The sequence below is a fragment of the Diabrotica virgifera genome, chromosome 3 (genome assembly GCF_917563875.1).
Source record: "Diabrotica virgifera virgifera chromosome 3, PGI_DIABVI_V3a".
Lineage (NCBI taxonomy): Eukaryota > Metazoa > Arthropoda > Insecta > Coleoptera > Chrysomelidae > Diabrotica > Diabrotica virgifera.
In genome coordinates, this window is record NC_065445.1 from 102,170,221 (window position 1) to 102,189,132 (window position 18,912).

Here is an 18,912-nt window from a genome sequence, read left to right on the forward strand (position 1 = left end):
ACAATTGGACACTAGATGGCCTTCAAGTCCACAAAATGAGCATCGGGGTTTTTTATTGTATTGCTTCGCATAAAAAGAGGATTCTTCACTTTCTTGTACATTATTTTTCAGCTTCAATTCTGCATCTAATAATTTTGCTTTAACGAAATCAACAGATAGTTTATCATTTGAAGTTTCTAGGACAGTAATAACGGTGTCAAACGTATCTGTCATTGTCAACAAAAGGTGACATACCTTGTCATCTTCTTCGATTGTAGTTCCAGTCGATTCAAGCTCTCGGATTAAAGAATCGAATTCAACGAAAAATTTTTGTAAATCGATACCTTGTTTATATTTCAACGTTAACAACTTTTTCCGCACATATAAACGAGAAAGAATACTTTTTCTTTCAAACACTTTTTCTAAACTTTTTATCATTTCGAATGCTGAGTCACAGTCACGAATATATTCTAAATGTTCATCTGTAATGCATGTGACAATGATCGATCTTGCTGTTGCATCATGCTTTTTATGTTGATTTTGCTCGTCTCTTGATAATTGTGTGAATTGCGTTGCAGTTACTTCAGTGGTAATAAAATCTTTAACACCTTTGGCATCTAGAAGATTGCCTAATCTAAATTTCCATGACGAAAAGTTCGTAGATGTTAATTGCGGATACAAACTCACGGTTGAATTCGCGCCATTTAAACCTTGGACTGCCATTTTTTTGCGGTCACTCACAACACTGCCGGTCGGTATAAACAGCAACACTAAAAAACTTTACTTCTTATTGAATGTACTCTTGGCATGTAAAACTGGAGTCCATAACCTTTTGGAAAAGGAAGCTTGCCGAGTACTTATTAATTAGGTATATTTACTGGGAGACATAATTCATATGCAACGCTTCGTGACGACCATTTTATTAGACTACTTCAACTGTCAATATTGCCAACCTGATTTACATATACTTGGGGATCAGGATAGCTAACATTTCAATAACACCATCACCATTGAGTCTTAGATCAATTTTCAGCTTGTCACAATAGATTGCCACGTGGGTGGCATCTTAAACTTTGTCTCAGTTAAGACGGGCTTAGATAAGAATCGAAAATTTTGGTGCAACGTAAGTGAGACTTAAGGCGGCCCTATCTATAAACTGAGCTGGGCTAAGCTGGAGCTTAAGATTTGTTGGTGCAACCAGACATTAGTTTCTTATGTTTGGTACATGGTACATCGTTTCTATCCTGGACATAATATGTATGCCTAAGATTATATGAATATGGATTGAAAAAAAAAGAAGAAAAAATTCTTCTTCGTGTTCTTTCTTCACTTTTGCACTGGTATCCAAGCCAAAAGTAAAGAGAGAAAAAGAAGAAGTTTTGCTGTAATATCAGGAATTGCTAATAATTACGGACATTGATATTTAATTTAAATGTCATTATGGTGTCGAAAAACAAATATTCTAAAAATTTTCCTTTAAAGACTTACAGAAAGAGAACAATAAAAATTGTTTATTTTAAAGTAACAAAGAATAAAAAGCCTTATTTAATGAAGAACAGTTCCAAAAGCACGATTATTGGTAAAGATCAGTTAGAAGTTAGTTATTTGCCAAAAAGTGAAATTAGCCCAAAAAAACTTTGTAAAATTTTAAATTATAATACTCATATCAAGAGACAGAAACAAGAGGAATACGTGACCGAATTTATCATTATATGTTTTGTAATTGTTTCCTTATTTCTAGTACTTTTTTTATAATATACATTGATACCAGTTACCACCAAATATGTGCTTATCTTTAATAGGGCAGTCAATGAGGGTATTTGGCTCCGAATTCCATCCTACTACATCGATTTACTTGATATTTCACAGTAAGTAGGGAATAGCTCAAGAAACAAAGTCTCCCCTACCTACTATGACGTTTTTATCTTGGGGGGCGGTTCCCACCCCTTCAAGAGGGTGGAAAATTTTTTGGCCAAAATAACCACGGAAGTGGCTAGCGAACCTAATTCTAAGAAAAAACCAGTTCTATAATCTTTTTTTGAAAGCTCAATACTTTTTGAGTTATTCGTAGTTGAAAATTGGCCATTTTCACTGAAAAATTAGATCTTTTCGGACAGTTTCTTGCGAATACCTTAAAAACTATGCATGTAACTAAAAAAACTATATAAAATATTTCAGTAGCTTATAAAAAACAAAGAGAATCTATCACAAATCTTCTAGTTATAATACCAAAAGAGATATGGTAGGTGAAAAAAGTTTGTTTTTTTGGTGCATGCTCAAATCAGTGTATTCAACATGAAATACCAGAGAAACCATAAGTGTATAATGCTACCAATACCTTTTGTAGTGCTTGAACAGACCTTTAAAATGAGTAATATTAAATGTCGATTACATTAAATCTAAGCGAGATATGCTGCAAAAAAAATTGGTGACTAATGTATGATAAGAAAAAATGAGTATATTTAACCCCTCATTTACCAGAATCTAAATACATCGCTTTTCTCCTATAATACCTTTTATTATAGTGTTATTTCTATGTTCAAAAAGTTGAAAGGATTTAAAATTGGTTTTTGAAAAAAATAAGATCAAATTATAGAGCGCATTTTTAAATTTTCTCAAAAATCTTCCTTTTTCTTCATGTACCTAACTCGAAAATAATAAGAGATACAGCAATGAAAAATAAAAACAATATTGTTATCTAAAAAATCCTACATTTTTGTAAGTTATCTTTTTATCGTATCTCTTATCATTTTCAAGTTACATAGAGAAAAAGGAAGATTATTGAGAATTTGATAATTTGATCTTATTTTTTTCAAAAGACATTATTTTAAACCCGGCCAACTTTTATAGGAATATAAAAATAACACTATAATAAAAGGTATTGTAGAAGAAAAACGATTCAGTTAAATTCTGTTAGATGAGGGGTTAAATATACTTCTCATTTTTTCAATGTACATTAGTCATCAATTTTTTTGCAGTATATTTCACATTTAGTTTGAACAGACACTGAATATTGCTCATTTTAAAGGTTTTTTCAAGCACTACAAAAGGAATTGGTAGCATTAAATACCTAAAATCGACCGTCCCTCTGTTATTTTAAGTTGAATACACCGATTTGAGCATGCACAAAAAAACAAACTTTTTTCACCTACCATATCTCTTTTTGTATTACATATAACTAGAAAATTTATGAAAGAACAAATCTCTTTGTTTTTTATAAGCTACAAAAATATTTTATATAGTTTTTTTTTAGTTAGATGCATAGTTTTTAAGGTATTCGCAAAACACCGTTCGAAAAGGTGTTATGTTTCAATGAAAATGGTAATAACTCAAAAGTATTGAGTTTTAAAAAAAATATAGAACAGTTTTTGCTTATAATTGGGTTCTCTGGCAACTTCCGTCGTTAATTCAACCAAAAAATTTTCCGCCCCCAAGATAAAAGCGCCACAGTATATAGGGTAGACTTTGAATTAGCAGATAAGTAGAGGCTATTTCCAAAAGTTCATTAATATCCATGCAGTAGGATATAATTCAGAGATATCCAATATCCTGTTCTTGCTCTCATTGACTGGCGTATTTTATAAAGCGGCTACTCGAATTTCTTACAACATTATACCAAACATTTATACCGCCACTTTTTTGAGTGGGCCATAGAAAAATGTAGGTAACTATACAATATTTTGAACTTACCTTGTCCACCTTGATAAAATTGATTTGGCAAAATATGCGATTCTGTCCAACTCTCCTCTATAATAAACTCGGTCAAATGAAGATTTTTTCCTATCGTAAATGGAGAATCGGTTTCCCATTCTATAGCTAGATCAGTTGCATTATAGGCCCCTAAAAATTATAATATCTTGATACCAATGATACGTACATATTCTTTTCATAATATAAACAAGCACTTTATGGAATACTTAGTACACAGTTCTTTTAATAATTTCCTGTTTATAATTCGTCACTAGATTTTTTTAAACGTAAGAAGTTTTACTATTTTATACTTAAATAAAGTAGTAAGTTTGTTTTTTATCTATACAATGACAATTATACAGTGAGGACGTTTGACTTGAAAAATATTCATTTTCTCGAGAATGGGTGACTCTAAACAAAAATACCGAAACAGGTCGATTTTTATTTTTAAATTATAATTTTTTGGCATATATCTCATACTAGTGACGTCATCCATCTGGGCGTGATGACGTAATCGATGATTTTTTTAAATGAGAAATGTGGTCGTGTATTAGCTCTTTCGAAAGGTTATTCAATGTTCTATTCACTAATATAAACATTAACATGATTATTTATACAGGGTGCCCAAAATTTTTTTTTGAATTAAATTAATTGAGATAAAAAGAAGAATGTACAAAAATATAATTTATTTAATTCGAAATACATTTGACTGTTGTCAGAAAAAAGGAAAAAATGTTTATTTGATAAATACATATTAAAAAATCCACCAGGAAAAGAAAATGTTTTTCCTGTAGTTGGCTGTATACCATCAATCACAAAAATTGGAAAAAAATCCTTTGTAAAAGGTATACAATTTTATTAAAATCCCTTTTAAGGGCTACATCACAACAAAACGTTTTCGATTTTATAAAACATCATCATCAGTGTTAGATAAACTGGATGCTAGCTGAGCCACCAAAGAGAAATATTCGGATAAAAACCCTTTAAATATAACATAGATGCGTTAAAACTGCATACTTTAATAAAATGCCTTATGATGGTCACATGGCAACTAGGATAATGCCTTAAGGTAATGTATTGAATTTCTCAACACGTGGGATCCAAATTGAGTTGTTTACATTCCAATGACTTAATGGCAACTAAATGCAAAATGAATACTCATTATAATATTAAATTATAAAATCGAAAACGTTTTGTTGTGATGTAGCCCTTTAAAGAGATTTTAATAAAATTTGGGTGAAGTCGAGTTCGCTCCGCTTCGTTCAGGTATATTTTAGAAGGGTACGAATTGGCTCCCGCATGAATGCGGGTAGGCTCTCATATAATCGCGGAAACATTAGACATCGTTGCCAAATCGTGTAATATTTATACTGCTTAGGAAATTTACATAGTGATATAGACTTTTTATAGGAAAATTATACTTTTAGACAAATACTTTTACAGTTTGTTTTAGTTCAACATTGGCATATGTGGCAATTTTAACACAAATTATCGGTGTCGGCCGGTATGCGCTCGACCGTTTTGCGCTCTTACCTGAAATCGGCCGGTTTCCGCTCTACACTCTAATACCCGAAAGTTAAGTTAGGACCGAAGGGTTAGGTCTTCCTCCTTTCCCATAGATATTTCTAGAAAGGTACCTGTTTCTAACAAAAAGAGAAAATTTGAAAGAAGTGACAACGCTGGGTGACATTTTCGACATGTTTAGGTAAAATAAATTTTGTCTATGGGAGCCAATTCGGACTCTACCTTTTTTAGTTCAGGTAAAATTCTTACCATTGGGAGCGAACTCGACCCCGTCCTAAAATTTTATACCTTTTACAAAGGATTTTTTCCAATTAAATAAATATTGTTTTTCGCTTAAATTAAATATTAAAGTTACCATCCACCTGCCTCTTAGCAGTTTGAACATTTGATTTAAGCCTAAAGCAATGTTTATATTTCAAATTAACATTTTTTTTGTTTTCTGTCAGCAGCAAACTGTATTTTGCATTAAATAAATTACATACATTCTTCTTTTTCTCTCAATTATTTCAATTCAAAAAAAAATTGTTTTTGGTAGATTTCCTGTATTTAAGTTATGGTACCCTGTAATTATGTTAATGTTTATATTGCTGAATTGAATAACCTTTCAAATGAGCTAGTACATGAACCTATTTTCATTTAAAAAAATTATCGATTACTTCACTACGCCGAGATGGATGACGTCACTAGTATAGGCCATTCCACGAATATACGACACTTTTGGATTATCGCGACAACGAATATTTTAGTGTGCAACGTAAGAAGTATGAAAGTAAATGGCTCTAATAATTCGTCCAATAAGCAGCAATGTAATTTGCAATTTATTTTCGTTATTCACATTTTACACAGTAAAATATTCATTGTCGAGATAATCCAAAACAGTTGTATATTTGTGTAATAGGGTATATGATATACAGGGTGTTTCATTAATAATTGTCCATATAGTAACTGGAGAAACCTTAGCACAAAATACGAAGATTTAACCTAAAACATCTAAATAAAATGTGGTTCCTTACTGAGTTACAGGGTGTTTTATCTAAAAATTGAAAAACTATTTTTGCTCAGCATTTTAAAACTATTCGACATATCCTTTTCATACTTAGCAGAAAGTGATACTACTATACACCCTACTAAATTATTATAAACAAACGTTTCTAGCTACTACCAGAGGCGTACGGCAATGGATAGTGGATGGTTGACCCTTCTCAAATTCTACGCCACTGGAGGAATTACTATTTTAGTGCAATTTTTATATTCTCCAATACTTTTTTCGTAAATAATATACTCTTCATTGGTAACGATAAAGTCATTAGTTTTCGAGATATTTGAAGTTAAATATGAAACGGCACAGTTATTTTGATTAATTTATGATATGATTCATATTATTAAAATTTAAAAATTATTTGTACCCAGTACTTTAAAACTATTTGGGGTATCCTTATCATACTTGGCAGAAAGTGTAGGTACTGGACACCCTACTAAATTAAGATAAATATACGTTTCTAGCTACTACCAGAGGCGTACGACAGGGGATAGTGGCTGGTTGACCCTTCCCAAATTCTACGCCACTGACAACATTGCTATTTTAGTGTAATTTTTTGATTTTCCGATAAATTTTATGTAAATAATATTCTCTTTATTCGTAACGATAAAATGATTAGTTTTCGAGATATTTGAAATTAAAAATGAAGCGACACAATACATTAATCAAAATAACCGTTTCGTTTCATTTTTAATTTCACAAATCTCGAAAACTAATGACTTTATCGTTACGAATGAAGGGTATATTATTTTCATAGAGAGTATTAGAGAATCCAAAAATTGAGCTAAAATAGCAATTCCGCCAGTGGTGTAGAATTTGGAAAGGGTCAACCATTCACTTTCCCCCGTCGTACGCCTCTGGTAATATCCAGAAACGTTTGTTTAACATAATTTAGTAGTTTGTACAGTACCTATACTTCCTGCCAAGTATGAAGAGGATACGTCGAACAGTTTTAAAATGCTGAGCCAAAATAGTTTTTAAAGTTTTAGATAAAACACCCTGTAACTCAGTAAGGAACCACATTTTATTTAAGTGTTTTAGGTTAAATCTTCGTATTTTGTGCTTAAGTTTCTCCAGTTACTATATGGACAATTATTAATGAAACACCCTGTATATGAATATGCCAAAAAATCATAATTTAAAAATAAAAATTGACCTGTTTTGGGATTTTTCGGGAAGTCGCCAGGTTACTAAAATAATGAATTTATTCCAATTGCCTTTGCCACACTGTATATAGTGTAAAATAGGATTATAACGCAATACATCGCTGGATATTCGATTTTTACTAGATAATCACTTTTTAATTTAATTAACTATGGTTTTGATTGTAAAAATACATTTACATATTTAATATAATTTTATTAAAGTAGATAAGATACGAACATGTTTATAGTCCAGTTGTCATAGAAGAAAATACCATTGAACCTCTACAAATCATACAAATTAGCTGAATTTTGCTTCTTTTTCTTCTTCTTCTTCTTATACTTGTTGTAGATCTGTCGATCTGTTAATTCCGACGTTGAAGTATTTCTTGGGAGGTAGACTTTTTGGTGGTCTCCCCGGTGGACACTTGCCAGTTGGTTTTCCTTCTAGCGTAATTCTTTTTACATGACTGAACCATTCTCTTCGTCTTTGCCTACCCCTTCCTACTACGTCTTGCACGCCACATTGTTCCCTGTTGATGTTGTTTCGTATTCTATCCCTTCTTGTCTTCCCTGTTATTGCTCTTAGTGTCTTTATTTCGGCTGTTCGTAGCATGTTTTTGGTTTTATTTTTGGAATTTTTTATGTAAAAATAATATGTTGTTGATTTTTTCAATTCTTTCACCCTGTATATATTACTATTTCAAAAAGGTAATACCGGCGATGAAAAGAGCGTAAAAATATTTTTCAGGAAATATTTTGAACTCTTTAGTTATGTTAATTACCAATTAATAAATGCATAACGTATCTTCACATGTATACCTATGAACCTATGTGCGGCATATTCGTGCAAATAATAATATAAGAATTATTGTGCATTTAATGGCAGAAGCATATAATTTGGACCACACATACTACACATAAAAAGATTCAAATTTAGATATGTAGTCTAGGCGCCAGAGGGGTCACCGTGTCATATTCAATTCTGATAGACAAACTCAACGGTTTCTTATGGATTTTTTTCTGCTGATTACGAATTTCGAGGGGGGATTTCGATCCGAGTGGTCAAAAAATTGTTATAAACAATTTAATTGTTTATAAATTGTTTATAAGGCTCTGGCTCATAAACTAAAAGAGATGAAAAAAATATTTCAAATAAAATTTTACCCTTAATACAAAACCAAGAAAAAACCGTTTACTAAACTTAAATCTAACAATTATAACTCAAGATATTGTAAAATTAGTGCACAATGCAAATTGCAAATTGCAAAATAAGTATTTTTCGAAGCTTTATCGATCGTAACTCGGCTTCTGCGCATGCAAATGAGTCTTAGAAGGTGTCGCTTTAAAGCTTAATTAACAGGCTTCCAAACAAAGTTTGTTAAATTACTTGACCTTCATTTGTTTTAAATTTATACCCGTTTAAAATTACAATTTTCTTAAAAAAATTGTACATTCATTTGTTAATAAGGGTTTCAAGCAAATTTGAGCTATAAACATTTATACTTTAATGAACAATAATGATAGAAAAACTCAAAAGGAACAATTTGAGGTTATGAAAATGTTCATAAGTTTATTTTTGGCCAAGATGTCGATATTTTAATGACGCGCGCTATGAGGCGCAAGATCGGCTCACCGCGTAAAGGTTCACGCGCTAACTTCTCGATGCAAATTATAATTTCTATGTATACATACGTTATCTTCATTTTTCATTTTTGAAGATCCTAATAAAATTTTATCACATAATTATTATAATTAAATCATCATACTGTACCTCGTAACACCTTTCATTCTATTTACTTTGTCTTCTATTTTTTGCACTAAATGAGAAAAAAACATTAAAAACTAATATTTCAGAAGTATAACTAAAAAGTAAGTTGATATTATTTATTAGTACCATTTTTACAAACATTTTTTTCATACATCTGCAAATCTGCATAGAGATATACAGGGAATATCAGCTTTTTTACATCTGCATAAGTTCTTAGCCCAATTTTAACAGTTACATGGTGGTACAAGTCTGTTCTTGTAGGCAGTGAAACTAAAACTTTTTGAGGCTTCAGAGTCTAATTATCTATATGATATCCATATAAAGTGGATCTAGTTATTTTGCAGCATCATCAAGGCCCGTCAATTGTGTGTATGCCGCCACATCATAAATTCTCGTTTTATATGCAATGATGATGCTGCAAAAAAACTCGATCCATTTTTATATGGATATCACATATTGGCTCATTTGCTTGCGTAGAAGCCGAGTTACGATCGATAAAGCGTCGAAGAATACATACTTACTTGACTGTGAGCCAATCTTGCGCCTCATAGCGCGTCATTAAAATATCGACATCTTAGCCAAAAATAAACCTACGAACATTTTCGTAAGCTCAAATTGTTCCATTTGAGTTGTTTTATCATTATTGTTAATTAAAATATAAACGTTTATAGCTCAAGTTTGCTTGAAACCTTTATAAACAAATTATTGTACAATTTTTTTGAGAAAATTATAACTTCAAACAGGTATAACTTTAAAACAAATGAAGATCAGATAATTTAACAAACTTTGTTTGGAAGCTTCTTAATTAAGCTTTAAAAGGACACCTCATAGTGCTCATTTTCATGCGCAGAAGCCGAGTTACGATCGATAAAGCTTCGAAAAATATTTATTTTGCAATTTGCAATTTGCATTGTGCATTAATTTTACAATATCTTGAGTTATAATTGTTGGATTTAAGTTTAGTAAAGCATGCTATGAGTCAGAGCCTTATAAACAATTTATAAACAATTAAATTGTTTATAACAATTTTTTGACCACTCGGATCGAAATCCCCCTCGAAATTCGTAATCAGCAGCCAAAAATCCATTAGAAACCGTTGAGTTTGTCCATCAGAATTGAAAATGACACGGTGACCTCTATTTGGCGCCTAGACTAATGAGGCCATCTCAGATTTTATCATTTACAAAAATGTCGGGCATTCAAAATGAATCTGCCGCCTATAGGTACATGTGAACATACGTTATGCATTTATTAAATGGTAATTAACATAACTAAAAAGTTCAAAATATTTCCTAAAAAATATTTTTACGCTCTTTTCAATGACGGTAATAACTTTTTGAAAAATTAATACATACAGGGTGAAAGAATTGAAAAAGAAACAACATATTTTTACATAAAAACAACAGTAAAAACACAACTTCTGGTAAACCGATTCTTTCGGTTAAGACCTCGATCTCATTCATCAAAAAATAACCTTTATGCCAAATTTTGCTTAAATCGGACTTTTCGTTCAAAAAAAATCGTGCTATTAGTCATATATGATAGTGCCATTTTGAATGCCCGCCGTTTTTGTAAAAGGAACAAAAACTGAGATGGCCTCATATCTAAATTTGAACCTTGATATGTGTAGTATCTGTGGTCCAAATTATATGCTTCTACCATTAAATGCACAATAATTCTTATAATATTTGCACAAAAATGCCGCACATAGGTACATGTGAAGATACATTATGCATTTATTAAATGGTAATTAACATAACTAAAAAGTTCAAAATATTTCCTAAAAAATATTTTTACGCTCTTTTCAATGGCAGTATCAACTTTTTGAAAAATTAATACATACATGGTGAAAGAATTGAAAAAAAAAACAATATATTTTTACATAAAAACCAGGAAAAACACAACTTTTGGTAAACCGATTCTTCCGGTTCAAGACCTCGGACTTATACATCAAAAAAATAACCTGTTAACCAAATTTGGTTGAAATTTCACGTCTCGTTCAAAAGTTATAGTGCTATTAGTCACATATATAGTAGGGTGGTGCGAAAAAAGTCAAGTTGATAATCCAGTATCGCTATAGTGCGGAAAAGTTGCGATTGGTAATTACAAGAAAAACAAAACAAAAATTATTCAAATCGGACTTTATCTTCCCATCCCGCAACGGGCCTAAAAATTATGAAGAAATGAAATTTTACCTTTTTTTGGAAATTTTTATTTATTCTCCATGTACATTTTATTTATCGCTATAGTAATAGTATATTACTTTATGAGGCGGAGAAGCATGACTTTTCTTGACGCGCCCGATATTACGCGCCGAACGAAGTGAGGCGCGTAATAGAGGGCAAGTCAAGAAAAGTCGCTTCTTTGCCGAATAAAGTATACTATTTTTTCTTCAAACGTAGCAATTTTCAACCATAAATAGTACAATTCATACGCTATTTTTACTCGAAATTAACTGTGACAACTATCAAAGTCGTCTAGATGTTAGAAATTAAAATAATTAAGTCGTCGGTGGGATTTGCGTCTCCCTGGTTACAGTTGTTTGACAGTTGTCTAGTTATTTAAATTTAAACGATGCAAGCGCATACACGGGTCACTCTTTACGACGAACTTCAGCAACACTTTTAATTGATGGAGGCGGAAATCTAGAATGCCTCAAACGACATGGGGGCTGGAAATCAAGCACGGTTGCCGAAGGATATATAGAGGATTCAATAAGAAATAAGAATGATAATGCTAAAAAAATTTTAAACCCTCATGATTAGCCAACATCGGGAATGATTGCTGAAAGTTGTGCTCGACCGTCAGTATCATCAACAATTACCAATGCGTATCAAGAGTCGGGAACATTTTTGCACGGTTTCAATTTTGAAAATGCCTCATTAACTAATTGTACTTTTAATATTACTATAAATAAAAATGATGTTTAATTGTTGTTAATGACATTTGTATTGTTGCTTTGTGACATGTTTCACATTGTTGCCATGACAACATTTTTCCCTCCGCCGTAAAAAAATGGGAAAAAAAACTGCTGCCGGCGGAGACATCAAACTTTGACAGGATCAAGTTAGATAAGTAATGTCATCATTATTTGACGTTTGAAGAAAAAATTTATTTACAATTTGCATGGTTGAGTAATAAAAAAAAATAGTTTTACGCACTTAACGAATATCTTCCGATCCCGCAAGGTCAATCAAAATCTATAAAAATTTGAAATTGTTGATGATTTTGATAAATTAAAAAACATTTAGTTATCTCATTTTTCTGCTACATTGTGAAGCTCTTCGCTTGTTTAGATATTGTATAATAATATTTAAACGACCCAGAACTCACAACAAGAAGGTGGTTGCACTTATTACTCCACCCAGACCCTTCTCTCCATACAACCAATGAGTGTGTGTTTTTTACATTATTTACATAGTACATTTCTTTTTCATTTGTTTGTGTCCAGCTTTTAAACGTCAACTTTAAATTTTGATTTGGTGGTAAAATCTGGCAGCATGGACCTGGACCTTGATTTCAGTGTTGCCTTGATGAATCCATCTCTTGATTGGGTCCCACATACATTAGACGATACTTCCGTGACCAACTCTACGTACCGCTAGACAGCTTGCGTATGACAGGGATGGTTTTGTACATTCCAGTCTGGCGTGTTGCCTGATATAATGTAGGAACTTATATCTTCATTTGAAACGCTTTGAAGAACTGGTGGAGAAGATAGTTTTGCAACATTCCAATCTAATATTTCAGTGTAGTCCTGTGCTTTAAAATTTAAAGTAGGAGGGATGAAATTTCTAATACGTTTGCCCTTGGCGTTAGTCTATCCGGCTTTTAACACTCTCCTTAGCTCTCTAATGTGTTTCCGTTCTCCCTACTACTAGAAATTTTGAAGCACAGGACTAAACTGAAATAATAGACTGGAATATAATGTTGCAAAACTATTGCAGACTGTTGCAAAACTGTCTTCTCCACCACTTCTTCGAAGTGTGAAATGAATATATAAGCTCTTGCATTACATCGGGCGACATACCAGACTGGAATGTACAAAACTATCCCTGACACACGCAAGCTGATGAGAGGTGCCTAAAATTGGTCACAGAAGCATCGTCTAATGCTAATGCAAGGAAGGCCAACCTGTCGATCGCGACCCCTAGGTCAGTCGATCGATAGCAAGAAAAAATTATCTACCTACCTACCTATTCCCGTCCTAAATATTACGAAAATTCCTAGACGGTAGATCCCAGAGAATTAGAAAAGCAGACAGTAGATCTCGAGTCCGATTAAGTTGGTCACCCCTGGTCTAATGTATGTGGGCCCCAATCAAGAAATGGATTCATAAGGACAACACTTAAATCAAGGTCCATGCTGCCAGATTCTACCACCAAATTACAATACAAAGTTGATGTTTAAAAGCTGGATACAAGCATGAAAAAGAAATTTACTATGTAAATAATGTAAAAATCACACTCATTGGTTGGTTGGAGAGAAGGGTGTGTGTGGAGCTAGAAGTGCAACCACCTCCTCGTTGTGAGTTCTGGGTTGTTTAAGTATTGTAGTACAAAATATAAACAAGTGAAAAACTTCACAATGTAGGAGAAAAATGAGATAACTAAATGTTTTTTAATTTATCAAAATCATCGAAAATTTCAAATTTTTATAGATTTTGATTGACCTTGCTGGATCGGAAGATATTCGTTAGATGAGTAAAACTGTTGTTTTTATTATTCAACCATGCAAACTGTAAATAAATTTTACCATAGCGATAAATAAAACGTACATGGGGGATAAATAAAAATTTCCGAAAGAAAGGTAAAATTTAATTTTTTTCATAATCTTTAGGCCCGTTGCGGGATCGGAAGATAAAGTCCGATTTTAATAATTTTTGTTTTGTTTTTCTTGTAATTACCAATCGCAACTTTTCCACACTATAGCGATACGGGATTATCAACTTGACTTTTTTCGCACCACCCTAATATATAGTCGCCATTTTGAATGCCCGCCATTTTTGTAAAAGGCAAAATCTGAGATGGCCTTATATCTAAATTTAAACCTTTATATGTGTAGTATATGTGGTCCAAATTATATACCTCTATCGTTAAATGCACAATTGTTTCACATATCAGCTGCACTAGAAGCAAATATACGCAGGTTTGTTATATTCTATCGACTTCTCTTTTATTAATACTTATTTCGTGACAAATATTGCGTCCGTCGTCGACCTGCCTTTTCTGAATCCTTGCTGTTCTTCTCAGTTCTTTATCTGTGATTCCAATTTATCCTTGAGTATGCCTGTGAATATCTTCACTGTAGTTGTCCGAACATGATCTTTGTCCTTTTTTAAAAATCGGTATTTTGATACTGGCGTGCCAATCTTGTGGTATCTCTGCTCTGTCAAGATTTTGTTAAACAATGTTGTAAGATAATTAGTGAGTTTCTGACCGCCGCCGCCGGCGTTTTAACAGTTCGTTCGGAATTCCATCAGTACCTGGCGATCGTCTATTCTTTAGGATCTTTATTATCGCTTCTAATACTTCAGTTTCTTTAGTGATATACCTGTCTTCTCTTTTATAATCGTGTTCGTCATTGGCTTCTTCACCTTTGTAGAGTTCTCTGAAATATTTTCCCATGTGTCAGTCAGTATCCCCTTTGTCTGTAAAAATTCATTTACTGTGTTTTTCTGTTTTTTTAGCATTTTCCAAACTTTCCTTTGTGCGCCATAGATGCCGTGACACATGCCACTTGTGAACTTGATCCAATGCTCTCTTTTTATTGCTTTTGAATTTTGTTGAGAATGTCAATATTGGGGCCCCAAAAAGATGCAAAAAAGTTCGTGTTGCCGTCGCGTCGCTTTGGTGGGACAAGGCCCTAAATGTCATAATTATGCGCGCGAAATCAATTTTTGAAATAAAATTTATATCAACTCAACGGTAAAAATGCAATCCTTTTTGATCATGTATCTTTTGAGTATCTTATCGACAAAGATCAAAATAAGTTCCAATGTACTCCCATAAATCAGGGCCAGAACACATATACACCAGGATTCTCTAAACCTGTTCTGGAAAAGCAAGAGGTGCTGATGTGGGAGGTATGAGTGGGAGAACGTATTATAGACTGCAAGAAATCCTAAGCAACGTAATAGTTGGACCAGGACATAGCAACATCATAAATGAAATCAAAAATATCAAGAAAGGATGATGACTTCTGACCTTACGGTACAGAGAAACAGACCTAAAGTACTTTTCAATAAAGAAGAACACACAACCTAGGCTCAGAATTATACCTGTTATTTCTCAGGATACACAGTGTATGCTATAGCAATGCCAAAAAACCGTCTAAGTCATAAGAGGCTTCCTTACTGGATATTCGAATATTCCGCTATAATTTACTAACAGTCAAGAAAATATAGTACCTAAATTTTAGACTTAATCCATATAGTCTATTTGGTGAGACCGCTCCCATCTGAAAAAATTTCTGTTTTGGTTTCTTTGTGGATTCGTATTCAAAAATGTCCCCTTTAAACAAATCTGAAGTGTGCCGGGCGGAATTTTTAGGCAGAAATTGTTTAAACAATTTTTTTAAACAGATGCAAAAGATCACCTTTTTTGCTCTGGAACATATACGTTTTAGTTTTCTAGGTCATTTTAAACAAGAAAGGTATCCTGTAATTTTTCTTAAAAATTGATAGTTTTCGAGTTATAGGCGATTTAAAATCTGAAAAATGCGAAAATACGCATTTTCGAGGCCCAAAAACTCATTAGTATTATTGAGGTTGCCAGACTTAAATTGAAGATTAAATATTCAGTTTCAAGATTCTGAAGAGTGATCGCGTCTAACCTTAATTTATACCGTTGTTTTTTAATTGTTAAATATGCGTGTTTATCCGATTTTTTTGCCGGTGCGGCGAGCTCTATTTCAAAAATCTCCTATTTTCCTCCGACAAATATTTTTTCTAGATTCTTTGGGATATTCTAAATAAAATAAGTTTCCTGACATTTTTCTCAAAAGTTAATAGTTTTAAAGTTATCAGCGATTTAAAATCAAAAAAAAAAAATGCCAAAAAACGCATTTTTGGAAAAAAGGTTTAATTTTGTTTTTCAAAAAAACTTCTAACATTAAAAGTAAGTGAGTTACGCTCAAAATATTGTTGTTCCCTTTTATTTTTTGGTAAAAAAATCGCGAAAATCACCCACTAATTAGCACACCAAATAAAATGAATCGTTACTGCTTCACAAGTTATTTTACTTATGTATATTTTTTTATATGATGTGTATAAGTTTCATTGGTTGAATTTGTACATCTTTGAAAAAAATTTGTTTTAAAATAATAGTTATTTATGAAACAGTTCGTGAAGTATGCTTTTTGCGAACGCACGCGACTTTTAGAGCACGAGCGACAACGGAGCGAGTGCTATAAATCGCGTAAGTTCGCAAAAAGTACTTCACGAACAGTTTCATACAATATTTTTTCTACGATAAACAAATAAAAAAGCTGTAACTCTTCGTCACTGGAATTCATTTCTATTCTACAATTTTTAGAACTTTGACATTTAAAAATTCTAACTACTTTCACACCACAAAACTGTCAAAACTTTTGTTGTAATTCATTGCTCATATTGGGTGCGTTCGGACGACCATAGCGGCTGGCTGTCAGCAGAAATCGGCTGAGTGGTTGTATCCAGCCGTGATAGGGAAAGCTTAGTAAATCTCTCAGCGGCTGACTTCCAGCGGTGACGTCTGACAGCTACAGCTGGCTCAGCTGTCCAGCCGCTGTGGTCGTCCGAACGCACTCATTGTCTCGCATATCAATTCACAAAACTTCAAGTTATTAAATACACTCTCTGTCTCGTACTGTCATTAGTCAGAAACGCTTTCACACCTGTCACCTGTAATCAGTTGGCTTTCACCTTTCTCTTTGTGAAGACATAGAAATCGACCCAACCACCGACATGCTACGTGGAATAGTCGTAAAATGCTTTGAGGTATCTCTCTAAATTTCATCCATCGCCAGGATTTAGTATACAACATGTCAATGTTAGATTTCTAGTCGACATTTTAAGGGTTTTAACTCATGTATTTTTGGTGGCTTAGCATGTAGAGCTTGTGAGTATAACCTAATTTTTTATCTTGGTCAACCTATAAATTTTTTACTTTTGTCTTCACTAATTATGGATATACTTATTTTAGGCAACGAATAATGATGATGCTCTCTTTAGAGCGAAAACGTTCTGTTTTTAATGTAGCCCTTTATTGGGGTTTTCAAATAAATATACCTTTTACACAGAACATTTTTTTCCTTCAATTTTTGTAATTAATGGTATACAGCTAGCTACAGGAAATTTTTTCCTTATGGGCCTTAATTAGTGATTTTTTACTGATCCTGATCCAATGTAGGTGCAGCCTAAGGTACACTGCAACGGTAGAAGCATTCGAAATATTTGGGTCCATGTTTTCAGCGAGATAGAAACCATTGATCCTTATTAAAATATTCTTACTTGCACTTGAAGGTTTAAAGATTTTAAATCTTTTTGTAGAGTTGCAATTCATTTAGTAGTTTTTTAGAAATCCCAAATATCACTAATTAAGGCATTTTTTCAACAAAAAATTGCAAATAACTCGAAAAGGAAGCATTTTTCGAAAAATTGCCAAGAGAGAAGTGTTTACTTCGATGAGACGCACCTAAAAAAAAATGATTCCCAAGTAATTGGGTGAAATTGCTTTTTTGTATAAGTTAGTTGTTAATAACAATTGCCGGCCACTTGGAAAAATAAAAAAATACATTTTAACTTGGAAAAATATATAGAAGCTAATAAAAAAGGTTTGGTTCAATTAGTCACTATATTCTGTTTCTAAGCATCTTTTGAGATAAATGATCATTTTTCTTGCAGGATTGTTTGATAAAAATGCTTACAATTTACTGGCTATATTGTCCGACATATTTTTAAGGGTACTCCAGTTGTCGGACGCACCAAAGTTTAGAAATCTCTATATTTACGAAACGCCCCCTCCCGAAAATCTTCCGAATTTTCCGGAATAGTAAAATTTTCCGATTCGACATAAATAACTGAATAAAAAGTCTCACGAAGAAGTAATATTTTTGAAGTTATACTTCTTTAGGCACGAGGGTAAATTTTTATTTTACTGAGCGCAAGCGCACACCGACAATATGGTATACGCTGTGAGCTCGTAGGTAGAGGGGATATTTATAAATTCGCGAACGCCAGTAGTGGCAAGTCTGTAAACGTTTACCGGAAATTTGACATAAATGTCAAAATGATTAATTTAAAATTAAAATTAAAAACATTAATTATAAAAAATATTAGTTGGTCAAAGCTGTGGTATATATTTTTACCTTAAATATACTTAACGTTTTAAATACTGAATTTACGTTTTTTAATGTTCCGTAATATGTCATAATCTATTAATTAGCGCCATCTACACGATAATTATGAAAGTATCCGAAGTAAGAAATTAATATTTCATCAATAGAACGTCAAAATGATTAGCAAAATCTTAAAAAAATCTGTTACAATTTAATTACTTTTTAGCGTTATAAATATTAAGCGATAACAATTAAATAATAAATTTAAAAATTACCGGTGAAAGTTGAATTAGTAATCCGCCAGGAGCGACACCAGCGAAGCTCAGAGCGTATAAACGTTATACGGAATCTGATTGGGCGTTAAATCATCTGTCAATAATAATTGTTCAATATGGAGATTTTGGATAAACAAATTAATGTTGTGTATATTAGTTTTTATTGTTGTGATG

General features: G+C 32.6%; 1 protein-coding gene across 2 annotated transcripts in view; it reads right to left on the reverse strand.

Moving 5' to 3' along the window:
• The window catches only part of LOC126881235 (pH-sensitive chloride channel 2-like), a 174,417-nt gene that overhangs the window by 65,550 nt on the left and 89,955 nt on the right, over positions 1-18,912 (reverse strand). For both annotated transcript variants that reach the window (XM_050645380.1, XM_050645381.1), the window contains one exon: positions 3,670-3,819. In XM_050645380.1, the coding sequence (XP_050501337.1) occupies positions 3,670-3,819 (150 nt within the window). The remainder of the gene's footprint in view (positions 1-3,669; positions 3,820-18,912) is intronic.